General features: G+C 43.6%; 1 protein-coding gene across 1 annotated transcript; it reads left to right on the top strand.

The window, feature by feature from the left end:
* The first annotated feature begins 582 nt into the window (after positions 1-582).
* On the top strand, positions 583-17735 carry slc17a7a (solute carrier family 17 member 7a). The gene is made up of 13 exons (XM_012821516.3): positions 583-1101; positions 9013-9265; positions 10054-10172; positions 10429-10543; positions 10686-10773; positions 11579-11665; positions 11910-12040; positions 12450-12599; positions 12804-12936; positions 13209-13319; positions 14566-14693; positions 14811-14880; positions 15354-17735. The coding sequence occupies exons 1-13, from the start codon at positions 1040-1042 to the stop codon at positions 15638-15640; spliced, it is 1734 nt and encodes a 577-aa protein (XP_012676970.1). The 5' UTR covers positions 583-1039; the 3' UTR covers positions 15641-17735.
* The last annotated feature ends 44 nt before the right edge of the window (positions 17736-17779 follow it).

Below are 17779 nucleotides of genomic sequence, written 5' to 3'. Positions count from 1 at the left end.
AGTCGTCATCAGATATGTGTACAGTATATACACGCAAACATGCTCATATATAGGCAGAGAATGACACATGGCAGCTTCTACCCTCTTTCGTTCCTTCTCATAGTAGTGAAGGCAGAGCGGACATGCTGTTAATCAGAGATGGATCCCGATAAACTGTAGATGAGTTGAACTTTCAAGTGTGTGGATTTTTAGGGGATAGGTTTGCATGTGAACCATCTCTGATCTGTATTATTTTTTCATAAATATACCTCGGGCCAGACTGCCTCTTTGAACATTATGTTGGGCGAGTGTGTTTGTTTGTTTGTGTATGTGTGTGTGTGTGTGATATTTCCTTTTATAACAACTATTACTTTTATCTTTGTGTGAAAATGAGAGATCTGCAATTGCCAAATAAACCATGCCATTTATTCATTTTTCCGGGTGTGCTGTCTTTCACTGTATGTGTGTGTGTGTGTGTGTGTGTGTGTGTGTGTGTGTGTGTGTGTGTGTGTGTGTGTGTGTGTGTGTGTGTGTCCATGCCTCTTGATGTCATTCGTTCATTAACCAGTAGATGGCAAAATTAAGTGTATTGATTTTATTCACATTAACGATAACACTTATTGAGATAGATACAATCTAATCCTATCCATTCTTAGTATAAAAATGTCATGATTCCTTGAAATTATTCTACTTGCAAAGTTAGGAAGTGGAAGAAAACGTGACGAGAGGCAAACAGATCCAAGTTTGTCGCTGTCTGTGATTGTGAGAGAGACTTTCTCTCAACAAACTAAATACGGATTCCGAACCTCGGACAGTACTTCCAAGTAAGCAAGAGAAAGGTTGAAAGAGGAAGAAAGGACTTGAGTTCAGACGAAGGTGAGGTCCTGCCATGTAGGAGGCAAGGAGCAAGGAGGGGAGGGATAGACAGATAGTGAAGTGCAGCAGAGAGCGAGACGGGTAGACAGAGAGAGAGGGAGAGAGCGACAGAGAGAGTCAGCGCGCTCGAGCAGGAGTGCGCGCGGGGAGAGCACCACACCGGCCGGATCTAAGAGTCGCGAGGATGGAGATCCGACCAGATCGGTTCAAGGCAGTGGCGGGGAAAACACTTGGGAAGATTCACAGGTACCACCTACACCTTTCTATCGACTTTAAAACTACTCGGGGTCTCGAGAACACCCACCCAGAGAGTTTTATGTAGACCTACCCTGGTGTGTGCTGTCTACACCGTTACCCGTATTTGACAAGTCCCTCTGTCTATCCATCCTTCTCAAGTTTATTCAAAGTTAACCCTGTACTTAAGGTAGCATAAATTGTGTCTGTTTCTCGCCTAAATCACTCAAGAGTCATTGATAAATGACAGTGATGCCTAATCCGTGTGTGACCGCTATAGGGACAAGGACGCGCCCCCTCACACCCGGAGGATAGTAGCTACCTGAGTAGAATTGTGCCGGACATGTCCTCATTGACTTCGATGAGATTAGTGGATAGTGGAAAATACCATACAATTAGAAATGATATCACGATTTATTTGAAAAAAAAAGGCCTTGCATTATTTTTGTATCTAATTATTCGTATAACATATTAACTATAGACATCGTGGTTAGTCTAAAATATAACATAATACATTTTAAGAAGCATGTGTTGGGGCCAAATGAAAGTCCACGACAAGCTGTAGTTTCTCTGAAAGGTGTCCTTACGTAACTTTCAGTGCGTGTTCTTTGACTGATTTTGAGATGGATTCGCGCTACTGAATCTGATAGGATCAGATTAGCCTTGTGTTGGACCCAGAGCTCGCACTGGGCAGTTTGTAAAGGGTCTCCAGTCCACACGCGTGCCCCACATTACTGCACCTGAGCGTCAGGTACTCGCGCCGGCTCATTGAGCAGTGCAAGACCAGCCAGTCAGAAGAGACTGCTGAAATCCAAAGTGCATCTGTAGCCCAATAGTATCATAACCACCTAATTTTCTAAATGTGTATAAAAGCGTTAATTGTGTGCAGTTGAAGGTGAAATTAATAGATAAATAGGCCTACGGACCCTGATTCATATTTCCTGGGTAAATATTTTATGATGAAGCAGACTGCAAAGGTAAAAAAAAACCTTTCCAATAGTTTAATAGAATCCCTGTTTCTGGTTGTATGAGTGCTTGTTTCAGTCATACTGTACTAGTCGTGTGAAAATAATTCAGTTTTATACCATTTCATCTAGTCAGTCACGAATATCCTCAGATCATCATAGAATACGGCGTGCAGCTGTTTGAAAGTGATTTGCGTATGAAACTGTACCTTTAACGGTTGTGAATCAGTACAGATTTTAATGAATGAACTATCTGTAAGGACTTTTAAATGTCCTCCACAATGCACATCCATATATTTTCCATGTATTTGGCGAACATGATGGCGACTACATTTTCATTTATTTCAACATTCAAAAGCTTTGAAGACAATTGTACAATTCCTCAACGAATAGCGAAGAGTGCATCCAATGAACAGTCGCTCTCTTGTTTGTGGTAGTCTAAACTAGTAAATCTCGTCCTGAAATAGCCACACACACATACACTAGGGCGCGCGCCAACACACGAACACAAACACACACACACTATTGCCCGCCCAGCTGTCGGGCCGCACAAATCCCCAAACTCTGCCCCCCACCCCCACGTCTCTCTCTTTTCCCCAGCGCTCCGCAGCTTCCCCACGCAGTCCCACGCAAACAGGAGTCCTTTCCATCATCCAGACCTCGGATTAAGTCTTTGGAGTGCACGCGAGTCAACCCGCACTTTTTTCCTGATGGCACGTGTAGGGCGTTTCCCCACAGAAATGTGTGTTTCCATGCAGATTAAAGCGGGTGCGTGTATCTGCAATCGCTATTCAAGCTCTCACGAGCGTCCCAAGAGATACTGCTAAGCATGCGAGTTGTTAAACTGACTGGCACACACACCAAGTGAGACTTGGCGAGGAAGTGCACAAATATCCTAAACTTTGTTCTAAACTTTGTGGTTCAGGTGTGCTGATTTTGGTTACTTTGGGTCAAAGGCAGACTTGGAACAAGAAAGAGTCAGAACAGCATCTCTCTCTCTCTCTCTCTCTCTCTCTCTCTCTCGCTTTCTCTCTCTCTCCTGTCATGTCAGAGAGTGCCTGACAGATTATTTAACATTCAAGTTCACTGTGGAATCAGGTGTTACTCGCAAACACCTGAGATTTGCATGAACACTGGAAGAGCAGGGAAATGGTTAAACTGACAAAGCCAAACATAAAGCGATCCTGTGAAAAAGATAAAGATGATAATGCAGCTCTCTCTTGTGTGTGTGTGTGTGTGTGTGTGTGTGTGTGTGTTGTGAAATACAGACAGACAGAGAGAGAGAGAGAGAGAGAGAGAGAGAGAGAGAGAGAGAGAAATTATGTGTGTGTGATTGCCCCCAGACTGTGCTACCCATTCAGCAGTTCATTTATTATTTAAGCCACTGCTGCATGAGAATTAAGCTCCTAGTGTTTCAATATGACACTCATTTGGCTAAGCAAACTCTCTCCCTTCAGCAGAGGTCATCGGTCAATATCTCTTGTCTTAGCATTAGCCACGTTATTCCCTGGGCCCTGCACTGTTTCTTTCCAAACACCAAAACAGCCACCCTGTTAGTCCTGTGATGCTCGTATACATGGCTTCCATCTTATCAGTCTATACCCGTAAACATGCACACTTCTCTGTGTGTGTTCATGAGTGTTTACTCTACTGAGGTTATTCTATATCAGGTGTTGTTGCATTGAGTGTGGGTGTACGTATGTTCCAATGGTGTGGAATACTGGGTTCGATGGGCTCTAGGTAGCACTCCACTGCTAACGCAAATGATTGTGCGTCTATTTGCAACAAATGTGAAGGTCAGGTGTTGTGTGTGCATTTATGTGTGTGTGTGTGTGAGTGTGTTCTGGCGTGTGTGTGTGGTTGTGCATGTGTGTGTGTGTGTGTGTGTGTGTGTGTGTGTGTGTGTGTGTGTGTGTGTGTGTGTGTGTGTGTGAGCATGTCGGGTGGGGAGGGGGAGAGTCTCCCTAGGTGATACTGTCCCACAGAGACCCAATCTGTTCACTAGAGGTGCAGTGACGGGAGGGGGAAGCTGCTCCATGTGGTTAGGTGACTAAGAGGCAGAGAGGAAAGAACAGGCCATGAATATGTTGTTGGGTGTTGGAAGGCGGGAGGGGGGTTTGTGTCTGCGGGAATGGAAAAGTGAGGAAGAGATAGTGGTCAGATATAAAATAGATGTAGGGACCTATTTGGACAGTATTGCGGCAAAGTGTGTTACTTGGATCTTCCCTGCCGAAAAGTGGTTCATTTTTACAATGAAGCGTATGGGTAGTTATATATTTCTGATGATGTTAATGCAAAAGGGTGAGAGAGAAGGAGCAGAGGTGATATTGAAGAAAGATGAGTTTTGTATTTCATTCTTGTATGTAGACACATGAAGAGACAGGGCTGTGGGATTATGTAATAGCCCTTCACCATCATCCTCTTACAGGGGGATTAACAGGAACACTCTGTGAAGCACTGAATTTAATGTAAAAGGTAACAAAAGAACGAAGCTATGAAAAACACACAAAATTAAACGGTACATTGTAAGGGTGTTTCTCATCCATCAAAATGTTGCTTAAACAGCTCTGACCAGTTTCAAATCCCTGTCACAGTGAAGCATGTTAAGAAAGAATACCAAAACAGGTTAAAGTCCCAAAATGCATTAAAATGAACTCAATTACTTTACATCATAGATTATTTTTCATGTTTGGGTGTCATATACATTAAGATAATTACACAAACAACTAATCCTTTATATTTGAGCATTTGGATTAAAATATCTAATAATTTAGCTGCACTGTTAACACAAATAGTACATTATCATGGACAAACTACAGGTGTGACAGGGTACGTGTTTTACGTTCCAAAAAAGGACGTTTAACATCATTTATTAATTTAACAGAAATTACCAGCTATAAAATTACATTCATTCATTCTGCACAAATGATCAAAGTCATTTATATAAAAGTCATATTTTGATAAAAGACAATAATGACAGAAATCTTTTAAAATGTGTGTGTGGAGGAGTGTGTTATAATTTGCGTGCACAGGAGTGTATTGTAATTAACGCATAGCCTGGAGTTTTATCTCCCGTGACCTCTTGTTATCTCCTTTATCTCTTGATACTCCCCAGGTCTGAGGCAAACTACTGAATAATGGACATTATGCTGAACCAGAATGTGGAGACATTGTTTAGTACTGACACTTGATATATCTACTAGATTACTGATACTGACATTGACTGCCCATTGCCCAGTGAGATTAATTGACGAGGATGCTGCATACAGCAGTATCTGGAGATTCCGTGTGCGTGTGTGAGTGTGTGTGTGTGTGTGAGCAAATGCGTAAATGCTGACGTGGTGGAGTTGGGGAGTGTATCCCGTGAAAGTGTTCCACCCCCTGCGGTCTGACACCTGTCCACAGATCCACTGAGAAACACAGAGACACACACACACACACACACACACACACACGCACACACAGACACACACACACACACACACACACACACACACACACACACACACACACACACACACACACACACACACACACACTCTCACACACACTAAAGGGCTGTAGTTTATCATTAACATTAATTAAAGCCTACAGCCATTCTCATTAGCAGGTAACATATGTGCGGTTGTCCATTCACAATCTGTCCTTAAAGCAACTTCATCTTAATTAACAAGCTCCCTGTATGTAGGTAAGAAGATTGGCTTTGTGTGTGTGTATATGTTTGTGATGAGCATTGTGTGTTTATGTGTGAAATTAGTGGCAAATTTAAGTTTGAGATGATGCAGAAACAGAAAAATGAGGAGAACTTTAGAGGGAGCTCTGTGTGTGTGTGTGTGTGTGTGTGTGTGTTCTTAGCTGGTAGGATGGGCCCTCGTTTATCCTTCCATATTCATTTCCGGAAGTAAATAATTTTGTAATCCTAATCTGAGAGCGGAGAGATTAAAACAGTGGGTGGAGATAAAGGGAGATAGTGGGGTTAGAGAAAAAAGATGGAGTGGGTGGAGAGAGAGAGAGGGAGAGAGAGAGGGGGAGGGAGAGCCAGGGAGCACCGGAAGGAGTTGGAGTGCATGTGAAAGATACAGAAGGACACAACCTTTAATCCCCTTCCCGTTTACACACCCTGACTTCTGAATGATGGGCTCATGTGCTCTCTGCCCCCGTCCCTCCCTCCCTCCCTCCCTGCCTCTCTCTTCCTGCCCCCCTCTCTCTTCCCCCTGTCCCTCTCTCGTTCTCTCGCTCTCTCTCGCCCTCTCTCCCCCCTGTCCCTCCGCCTTCTTCCTTTATCTCCCAGATTGCGTGTTGTTTGAGGTTGACAGGATTACAGGGAATCTGCTTTGTAGAAAGAGTGAGGTAAAAACGTGTCTGCGCGGATAGGAGGGGAGGGTGAGGGGGCTCCGTGATGCTGCATACACAGTGGCCAAAACCCTCAGGAATTTGGCCCGCCCCGCCCCTCCTCTCCTCTCCTCTACGCAGCGGTCCAGCCAGCATCAGCTACTTCCTTTGGCCACCAGCTGACCACCGTTTGCAAACACTGTAGAATATCAGCAGATTGGAAATACCAAGAAAAATAAAAAACATTCTTTTGCTTCAGTGTAAAATGTTTGATTTTTTGTACTCTGATGACTCTCTCAAAAAAGACATCTTGCTTCCAGTAGGGGTGAGAGAGCAGAGTGAGTTTGATCCCTGCATTTGTCGTGACGTTCTGCTAACAGATGAAACCGTGTGTTACAGAGATGTAATCTAGCTGCCACGGATCACATGTTTGTTCGCATGTTTTAAATTTGGTGGACGATTGCCTGCCATGTTTTGGTTTTTACCATCAATTAAACTGTGATGAAATTCAAGCATATTCTCCTTAAAACAAAGCAAATTAACTGATATTACTGGAGCCTGACATGTTCACATAAATTGACGAAATGTGTCAAAATAATTTTCTTTCGTGGGAATTTCAAAATACTCATTACAGGAATAACAGCAGAAAACATTCATGCTTTACATGGCGTGTCTGTGCTGACGCATATTTATGTGTGTGTGTGTGTGTGTGTGTGTGTGTGTGTGTGTTTGTTTGTGTGTGTCTCCATGTGTGTGTGTTTTGTTCATCAATATCTGTCCAGATCACTGAATAACTGGATCATCCCCACCTGACTCTTAGGGACCTGTGTGTTTGTCTGTGTGTGTGTGTTGGTTTGTCTCTATCTATGAAAATTATCATCTCCTTATGCTTACTATACTCATCTGTAAAGTGAGGTCTTATGCATGTGCATTACAGTTGAGCTTATGAGTGCGTCTGTCTCTCTCGCTCTCTCTCCGTCTGTGTATGTGTGTGTGTTTGTGTGTGTGTGTGTGTGTGTGTGTGTGTGTGTGTGTGTGTGTGTGTGTGTGTGTGTGTGAGAGAGCTGGCAATGGGCAGGTTGCGATGTGCAGATGGCCTCTCTTTAGGTCTCTGTTGGAGTGCCATGTAGCGATCTCTATTGAAACAAGAAATGCCAGAGACCAACCCTTGCATCCAATATCACACCCCTGGCACTCTCCCCAAAGTTTAAGGCTCGTAGAGAACTAGTGAAGACTGCTTGACATCTTTTTATAGCTGTTAGTAACAGGTGTTGTAGCCGTATTGAGTTTAGCGTGTTGAACTGCCACAGTACAGTAGCATGCATATATCATTCTTTAATGTCCTTGTCCTTCATGATGTTCTTATAAAGAGGAGTTCTTTCTCACGAGCTAACCAGCAAAAGCCAACATACTTTCCTTATAAAGACCAAAAACAGCACAGTAGCACTAATGAAAGCTTGCTGTCTTGCAAAGTGATGTCTTTTGGCTATTTGTGGACCTTTGCTTTAAAAGCTGTGCCTACATTTTCAGTGGGGTTTCTGACCCGGAGCAGATAGTGAATACACAGTGGACACCCGCTGGTGCAACCTGTCGGCCCGGGTGCAATATATGGCAAAATCACCCCCCCTCCCCCGCAGAATTGGACATTGTCCAGGTGTTTTTTGCCTCCCTTCTTGTATTCTCCAGGTGCCATTTATGTTCTTTCCGTTTTTCGCAACGCAATTTGTTTTGGTGTGTGTTCCACATTAAGACGCCCTAAACCCACCCTTGTCTCAGAACTCATAGAGGGTCCAGTGTGGGCAGGGCATATATTTAGTGTCCAATGGCAATGACGTATTCTGAGGAAAATGCTTCCTTAACCAACTTAGGACAGGGAATAACGATTTAAATTATTATTAGCTCAAGCTAATAGCTCAAGCCACGCTTCCTGTCCCTGCTTTAAAGCACTGAATTTGTTTATTTTGTGGAGAAAACCCAGAGCGCTTGCCTAAAGTCATGACTCTTGCTATATGATTTTGTTTTGTAAGACTGGGTCCAGGTGTGTCTGCATCCCTTGCGCCCCATATAGCACCGTCCCCGTAAACTAGTTACCTAATAAGAAATGGTAAAAAATAAGAAACGGTAAAAAATTGATTCATGTTTCTTTAATGTACAAATTGATCAATTGAAATGCATTCACGTCGATTTATATCAGCTGTTCTCAGTTACAGCACGAAGATCAAGTGAGAACATGTTTTTAACAGATTTTTAACAACTCTTTGAACTCATATTTTTTGTATATGATTTCAAGGCAATCAGAACACCCTCTATCTCATTCACTCGCTTAAGTATTGTTGCTGCATGTGAAAAATACAAAAAGCTTTACAGACAGTCCTGATATATAACCAACTTCCTTACTGACTTGGTACTTTGTTGCTTTGCAAGACACACGCAGACAAAAAATTATCAAACAACACCACTGTTGACCTACTTTCTCTCTCTCTCTCTCTCTCTCTCTTTCTCTCTCTCTCTCTCTCTCTCTCAAGAATGAAAAAGTTGACTATCTTAATGACAGAAACTCATAGTATAGTTGAAACTTGTAACACTAATATGTTCTACTCATCTACCTCATTCTGTTCACATCCAGACTCATTGAGAAAAAGCAGGACAATGGCGAGACAATCGAGCTGTCGGCAGAGGGGCGTCCGGAGCTGTTGGAGGAGAAGGAGATGCCCGTCGTCGACTGCACCTGCTGCGGCCTGCCGCGGCGCTACATCATCGCCATCCTCTGCGGCCTGGGCTTCTGCATCTCCTTTGGCATCCGCTGCAACCTTGGCGTGGCCATCGTCAGCATGGTCAACAACCACACCGTCTTCCACGGCAAGCACGAAGTGATCGAGGTGAGAAATGAGAGAGAGAGAGAGGGAGAGAGCAGGAAGGGGGAGGAGAGAGAGTCACAGAAGGATTGCAGAATTGGAGAGAGAGAGAGAGGTGGATGAAGATGAAGATGGGAAGAGGCAGGTCAAGAGTAGAGACAGATTTGAATGATTTGAAGTATTGGCAATCAGGAGAGGGGGATGGAGCAAGATGGCAGAAAGAAAAGCAGGGCAGAGAGATGGTGGGTTACATGGATGATGGTGAGAGGGAGACAAAGGAAGGGCAGACATAAGATGTAAGCCCTCGTGGAGTTGGACTTGTATAGTGTCGTCTGGAAATGCCATGGGTCCTAAAAATGGATGCACTTTTTCCAAGTGATGTTTGAACTCTCAGCATATTTGCTATCATATTTGTTGTCATATTAGGCTTGCGTGAGAATATTTTTGTTTCAGCAGGATAGTTTCTTTACATCAGCAATCATTTTGGATCTTGGGAGTGTTTATGATATTAAATATGAGAGATGACTGATAATTCATAACAGCCATTCACATTCAACTTTTCATGTGATTACTCTACAATAATCTTGTATGAGCAATGTTGTCAGTCTCATTCAAACAGTGGTCCTTACAATCACCTATGTTGCCAGTTAGAAAATGGGGAGTAAGCATTTGGTTATTGACAGATGACTTAAGTTTCCACAGTGGAAAGCACTTATTAAATTACCTGCATTCTGCTATCCTTGCCTAAGCATTTTGACGCCTTCTTCTTTAAATGCCTCACACTCTCTCTCTCTCTCTCTCTCTCTCTTCAGGCCGCTCAGTTTGGGTGGGACCCAGAGACTGTTGGGATGATCCACGGCTCGTTCTTCTGGGGTTACATAGTCACACAGATCCCTGGAGGATTCATATGTCGAAAGTTTGCAGCCAACCGGTAAGGAGCTTGCACCAGTCTAGTGTCAGTGTGTTCGGCCTCATCAATGATACCCTTCTAATAGGGTTTATAGTGAGACACTAGATGCTCTTACATCAGTTTGATATTAGGTCGTGATTTTGTGAGGACCAACAGTGGTTTCAGTGTCTATCTTGGGGTGGTTGGCAGGACTTAGGAGGTTGTGGGTTGGTTTTGTTTTTTCTTGTTCTCTGTGTATGTTCAAAAACTGATTTGTGTTTCTGTGCATGTATTTCAGAGTGTTTGGCTTTGCGATAGTGGCCACATCCATCTTAAATATGCTGATACCTCATGCGGCTCGTGTGTCCTATGGCTGTGTCATGTTGGTCAGGGTTTGCCAAGGGCTTGTGGAGGTACTGATTCTGCCTGTTTAAATGTTCATTTAAATGTGTGTGTGTGTGTATGTGTGTGTGTGTGTGTGTGTGTGTGTGTACGTTTGTGTGCTTTTGTTTGGTCATATGTCATAGCTGACTGTGAATATGCCTACTTCCTTAGGGTGTGTCGTACCCTGCATGCCATGGAATCTGGGCTAAGTGGGCTCCGCCCCTTGAGAGGAGCAGATTAGCAACAACAGCTTTCTGTGGTATGTCACATTAAAACACACAGATGGGATAAATGAAAAGAAACTCAAGAAATACTTCAGTCTTGCAGTGCTGTCTAAATCAAAAGGAATACTGTGGTGTAAAATTTTGAATTAGCTGTTATTATCTGACAGTGTTGTTGGTTGTCTATAGTTTGGAAAAAACAACCTGTATTTTCATTTATGAAGTGTGGAAATCCTGAGCAAAAAAATTGATTGGGCCGGTAGACTGACCAGGACCAAACGCGGAACTTTCGGGAGTAGCTTGATGACAAAAAGGAAGCGCTGTCTCTGTAAATGAGTTAAAACAGTCCTGTTGCACTTGTACAATTTAGCGTTAATGACTCAGTGCTAATGTGAAGAGTGCTTAGAGTTTGGGTCCATTTTGTCTTTGGTTCAATGCCTGAATCTGAACATTCAAGCGTGTCTTTTCTCCCTTCTGAATTCAGTAAGAGTTTGATAAATGCTAGCCATGCTAACCTAGGCACAGCCTAAGTCTTGCAAGCTGTTTTCTCCATGAGAGGTGCAGCAAGGGGAGCCAATCACTTTCAGTGACGTTTTGGTCAACACCTACAAATAACACCACTTAACCAAAATAAATACTTATTTTCAGACTGCGGTGAAAACTGCGGTGAAAACTGCGGTGACTGCGGACAGTTTTTCCCTGACAATAATATAATTACTATTCTTTTACCATGTGTAGGGGTATTATTTTTATTGTGAACACAATAATCCTAAAATAATATTATGTCATATTTCAGTAACAAATACAGTATATGTGTGTAAATATGTCTGTGTTTTCCCCAAGGGTCATACGCCGGAGCAGTGGTGGCCATGCCCTTGGCAGGAATACTGGTACAGTACACTGGCTGGTCCTCAGTCTTCTATGTGTATGGTGAGTGAGTCACACTTGACCATTGCATAGATTCTCTCAGTGTCTTTAATATAATATACTACGGCCCCACCTCTATAGCCAGCTTTCTTTTATCCATTCCCTTTTGTTTTTTCATGCTTGTTTATTGCCGTTATTTCTGGCTAATTTCTCTTTTCCTCGTCTTGCTGTTGAGTCGCTGTGTTACTCTCTATTTATCGCCTCGATCGTCTTTGTGTCTTTATTTCTCTCTCGTGGAACTCTGCAGGCACTGCTGGTGTGTTCTGGTACTTATTCTGGATTCTGGTGTCCTATGAGAGTCCTGAGGCCCATCCCACCATCACCCCTGAGGAGAGGAAGTACATAGAGGATGCCATCGGGGAGTCGTCCGACACCACGGTACCCTTCTCCTGCTTCGCCCTCGCTGCTTCTCAGTCTTTTAGAAACATCTCTCTCTCACACACACACACTTTTGCGCATGGCAGGTGGAATGTGGCCAGTGGTATAACATACTATGCTAGAGAGCTGTTTGATTTTTCCCCCGGATGTGGAGCGGATGAGATGAGGATTTTAACAATCATACAGATGTGTGTTTGTGTGTGTGTCTGTGTATGAGTCTATGTGTGTCAGAGAAAGACAGTTATTCCCTGACAAAGTGTAAGCAACAATGATCTGGTGTCAGAATGAATAATTGTTCATAATGTGTGTGTATATATACAGTATATGTATGTGTGCGTGTTTAAATATATGCATATCCAAATGTGTATAAGGGGGTGATTTACCTCTTGCGTTTGTCTGCCCTCTGCAGAAGTTTAACACTCCTTGGCGCCAATTCTTCACCTCGATGCCTGTGTATGCCATTATAGTGGCCAACTTTTGCCGTAGCTGGACATTCTACTTGCTCCTCATCAGTCAGCCGGCATACTTCGAGGAGGTCTTTGGTTTCGCGATCAGCAAGGTTTGAGGACACGTCCATTTTCCTGCTCTTTGTCCCCCTTAGCCACAGAAATGTAAACTCATTCACAGTACATTGTTGACTGAGTTGATGTATAATTTGAAGAAAAAAATCATACAGGCTCAAATGAATAAAGTGCAAAGCATGAACTGAAAATGATTTACATGTTTTATTCTCCACCATCATCTCTCTCTCCCTCTCTCCCAGGTGGGGATGGTGTCTGCTCTGCCTCATCTGGTCATGACCATCATTGTGCCAATCGGAGGGCAGCTGGCAGACTACCTGCGGACCCACAACATCATGACCACAACCAACGTGCGCAAACTCATGAACTGTGGAGGTGAGAGAGAAAGAGACATGAGATAGATGGATAGAGAAATTTAGAGTGCGAGATAGTGAGTGTGTCTGATCATTTTCCACTGTCTGGGTAGCTGGCACAAATTAGCAAAAGAGGCAGGAGGCCTACTCCTACCTACTCTGGGTTGGATGATCTGTGATGTGTGTGTGCGTGTATTACACTGTTTTGCAATTATCCTGAACTCTCTATTGAACATGATACAGTGTATAGCAAACTGTGTTTTATGTGTATGTAATTTTTTTTAATCATGTCAGGTTTTGGCATGGAGGCGACGCTGCTGTTGGTGGTTGGGTACTCTCACACTAAAGGGGTGGCCATTACCTTCCTTGTGCTTGCTGTTGGCTTCAGCGGCTTTGCAATCTCAGGTGTGAATGGCCACACACACGTGTCACAGGTTTAAACTGAGACCCTTAACTCCACCTGACACAGGTGGATATAAAACCCCTCCACACAGAAGACCAGGACAGTTTGTTTAAAATAAATATCTTTATTTATTGCCCACACCGAGCAACATGTATAAGGTCTCCCACACCCTCCCCTACTCAGCTCTCATAGGGCAAAGAACCTCCCTCACCTTGTCAATGGGGGTGGGCATAAGCTTGGAACCCGAGGAGGACAAGTCACACAACACACGGTAAACATTAACAACCTCAAACAATCGGGCAATGCAGACAGTCTACCTAGGGCACCGCGAGGGAAAAGTGAAGGCACTCCACTGCACTCTAAAATACTTGGGCACTGCAATCTATTTCCAAGACCCACGCTAAAACCTAGCCCAACCTGCACCCCCTTAACTTGGGACCCCCAATGGCGATGGAAATGCAGGAGGGGCAAGGAGACACACACACAACAAGAAAGTTAAAAAAGTCGGGATCGACCCTCGAATCCCCACAAATAAAAGAAAAACGACAAAAACTGTCCATTAGTGACTCCCCGCGATGCCAATTCCCTCTGCTAGGCACGGTCCTGGTGACGTCACCCACTGCTCCGTGTCAGCAACCAGGGAAGAAGGAATCCGGCAGTAGGTCCAGTGAATGGCACAGCAGAGAAGCCTGAGGAGTGCACAGCCTTCAGTGTGGACAGTAACGAGAGGCAAATAAAAAGAGACTAGACAACAGCAGAGTAGAATGGACACGTTCCTTACGGTTTGGAGCTTAGCTCCAGTTGCGCGGTGTATAGCCCCGTCGTCGCTGTCACTGCCTCCTCGTCCCAATCACGAACCGGGAAAACAGCCACGCTCTCTCCCGTGGAATCGGCAGGCACACCGGCAGGCACACCGGCAGGACACATAAAACCGCCACAGAAGCAGACGTACAGCTAGCCAACCTGCACCTAAATCCACCAACCTCCAACACACCAAACACAGGGCCTTTTAAAAGAGGATTCAACCTATCCCCACCATGCTTTACCAATCAATGAAATGGGCAACAGCTGTGTCTCAATCACTGGCAATGCCAATCACTGGTATGAGCAACAGCTGGGCCCAACTCACTACCAATTCACCCTGTGACACATGCATACACACACACACGCACCATTCTCCATATTTGCTGTTGTCTTCGTCCCTGCTCTCTAATGTCTCACCATCCCTAAATGCTATCTCATCAACAGGGTTTAATGTGAACCATTTGGACATCGCCCCGCGTTACGCCAGTATTCTCATGGGTATCTCCAATGGAGTTGGCACTTTATCAGGCATGGTGTGCCCACTCATCGTCGGAGCCATGACCAAACACAAAGTAAGGTTCAATTCTAAGTGAACATAATGAAGTTTATCACATTGTTTTTAAACTTAGATTACTCCAATTACTATTACATTACATTTCTTGCATCCCCCCACACTTTACCTCTTTCAGACTCGTCTGGAGTGGCAGGGCGTTTTTCTCATTGCCTCAATGGTCCATTATGGTGGAGTCATCTTCTATGGTGAGATGCTTGTGTGTTTACCTGTGTTTACCTGTGTGCAATATAGTTTTATTAGACAATTGGGAAAAAATAGTGGGTGCTAAATGTACACCTGATTCACATATACACACAAAGATCCACCATCATTCTTTTTCAAATTCAATAGGCCCACACCAGGGGAAAAGGCAAAGGCGTTCAGTGAGGGCATTTTGTTAAAAGGATTACCTTTGTAGTGAGTTTGAAAGAACTCAAGTGGCATCAAATGGTCATGCATCCACGAGTCAGGCATAAGAGATACAGAGATGTTAAACAGGGATTATGTTTATGTCTATGTATTTAGCAGATGCTTCTATCCAAAGCGACATTATGTTGACATGAGTTATCACGGGCAACAGAGAATATTACTTCTATTTCAGCGAGAGGTTAGCATAAGACATGTCTAGAAATCCGTTACATCGCAATAAAACTTCATTCACCCTCCAAACACTTCCCAGGGCTCTTCGCATCAGGAGAAAAGCAGCCATGGGCAGACCCAGAAGAAACCAGCGACGAAAAATGTGGCATACTGGACGAAGACGAACTGGCCAATGAGACGGAAGAGCTTTACCGTACTGGAGGAGGTGGACAGTATGGGGCCATGAGCCAACCCAACGCAGGGCCCAATGGAGGCGGAGGAGCAGGGGGTTGGGTCAGTGACTGGGATAAATCTGAGGAGTTAGTCCAGCCTCCGGGAACCAATAGGTATCTGTATGGAGGAGAAGCGGACAGAGAACTGCCATAAAAGCACAGAGACGTACGAAAGAAAGGAGGAGAGGGAGAGAGAATGTGAGGGGTATCTGGAGAACAAGGATGGTGGGTGGGCCTCTAAAAATGAATTTGTACACTGTGTGTGTGTGTGTGTGTGTTCCTCTCAAATCTCCCCCTCATTGCTGTCCTTACCTGTGTTGTCACAGTTAACCTGTGTCACTTATGAGAGAGAGTGTAATAATTTTGTATGTTTGTAAGTATGGGTGTATGCCTATAATATTAAGGATGCAGCTAAATTAATTTGGTGGACAGTGATGTTTTCCTGCTCTGTAAGGTTGCGTGAACGTGTGTGTGTGTGTGTGTGTGTGTGTGTGTTTGTATGTGCATCCACGCTATGTATGTGTGGCAGTCAGGCCTTTGATGGTGCTCTATTATGTGTATATAATTCGGTAATTTAGGCTGTCTGCCAAAATCACTGTTATGCACTTAAAATGAGAAGATGAGAGATATATATATCTTTGATTGCTGTTAGTGTGTGTGTGTGTGTGTGTGTGTGAGGGGGGGAGGGGTGGCTGTGGATTTGTACGTGTAGACATGTGTGTGTGTGTGTGTGTGTGTGCACGTGTGTGTTTCTTTGCACGTGTGTGTTTGTGTACCTAAGCATGGTAAAGAGCTTCGAGGTCGTTGGTCGGGTACCCTTTAAGTTGTTAGAGTTTAGGGTCAGACGTAAGGTCAGGATTACCATTAGGACTGAGGTTAGGTCATGTGAACCTGTAAGACATAGTACCAGAGCCTTTTGCTCAATGAGCCAACACACTTAGGCTCAAGTGAATGCAACTTGTGTGAGTGTGCGTGTGCGTGTGCGTGTGCGTGTGTAGGTACAGCATTGAGGGCTGGACTCTCTGTCCTCAAACTTATTTTAAGTCTGTACTGCATCGACCAAGTGTGTTTTCCATAACGTTATATGCTAAATGTCTCTTTCTCACTTGTCATTTAGTGTATGTGGGTGCAATATAAAGTTGGCTGCGTGTGTACGAGTACATCTATGCATTTCTGTGTGTGTGTGTGCGTTTGTGTGTGTCTGACCTATTTGCTAATGGGTCATGGTACACAGATGATCTGGCTAGTATCTTTTGTCTTTATGATGCCTGTCCCTTCAACATTCACGCGCACATACAGAGACAAAAAAAAATCAATGTTGTATGCTCTTATGTTACATCTCTGTGTGCCTGTTTATTTGCGAGTATGTGTGAGAGAATGCTAAATACAGTGGTATCCAAGGACAATAGATAAATGTTTTGAATGTTTGTTTGTGTGTGTAGAAGTTGAGTATAGATTTTAAGAAGTTAAACTCTGGGGTTGTTCTTGGATGCAGCTTTGGGTATGGGATGAGGCTGTCCGGGGGGTGGGGGTGGGCATACATGCATAAAAGCACCTAAAGATCCAATCATGTACCTGCGGTGCTGTTAGTGGTAATAATGTTTAGCCTCAGCCTGTGGGTATTTAAATGTAAGACAGTCAGTTCAATGCTATTGTATGCCCAGACCACATTCCAGGTGCAAACCTCTGCACCTCCCATTCGTTTTACAAGTGTATTTCCCTTGTGTTTGCGTGTGACATCTTACATGTGTTTTCCTGTGGTTCTTTACTTCATTTGTGACCACAGAGCAGATCTGTGGTGAGCCAACTGATAAAAGTATATTCTGTTTGGGGTGGGACTTTTACCATTTACAGTGTCTTTTACAGATGGAATTACCCAAACACAGTCCATACAAGCATATAGGGGTAGTCGGACACTTTATGTTTAGATGTATAGAATCACGTAGACAAATTCAGTTCAGGCAGAGGGGCAGATATAACAAAGGTATATGACTGACATGCATTGCACTCTTTACTCTCCTCTCTTGATTATATAAATGTTGTTTATGTTCATATTTCCTGTTTGTTCTCTCAATGTGCTCTTCTCATCTGATGTTTTTTTGAAACAGATTGCTAACTTGTGGACTGAATGCAAATGTAAAAAAGGAGAAATATTAATACAAAAAAAAGTTGAATATGTGTATAAAATATGTATATGTGAAAGATCCCTGTAATAAAGATTCAGAGATGTGTAAATACACTTTAGTGAATTTCTCAATATCAGTCATCCCTAGAAAGTGAGCATTTTCATTTA

Source organism: Clupea harengus, chromosome 1 (assembly GCF_900700415.2).
Source record: "Clupea harengus chromosome 1, Ch_v2.0.2, whole genome shotgun sequence".
NCBI classification, from domain to species: Eukaryota; Metazoa; Chordata; class Actinopteri; order Clupeiformes; family Clupeidae; genus Clupea; species Clupea harengus.
Note: the sequence above shows the minus strand (reverse complement) of the source record. Positions and strands in the feature narration are given on the sequence as shown.

Excerpts from the sequence above, each read along its gene's own strand:
- slc17a7a (XM_012821516.3), top strand. The coding sequence starts at position 1,040 with ATGGAGATCCGACCAGATCGGTTCAAGGCAGTGGCGGGGAAAACACTT. Across the intron at positions 1,102-9,012 it reads ACACTTGGGAAGATTCACAG|ACTCATTGAGAAAAAGCAGG; the intron begins GTACCACCTACA and ends GTTCACATCCAG. Across the intron at positions 14,694-14,810 it reads GAGCCATGACCAAACACAAA|ACTCGTCTGGAGTGGCAGGG; the intron begins GTAAGGTTCAAT and ends TACCTCTTTCAG.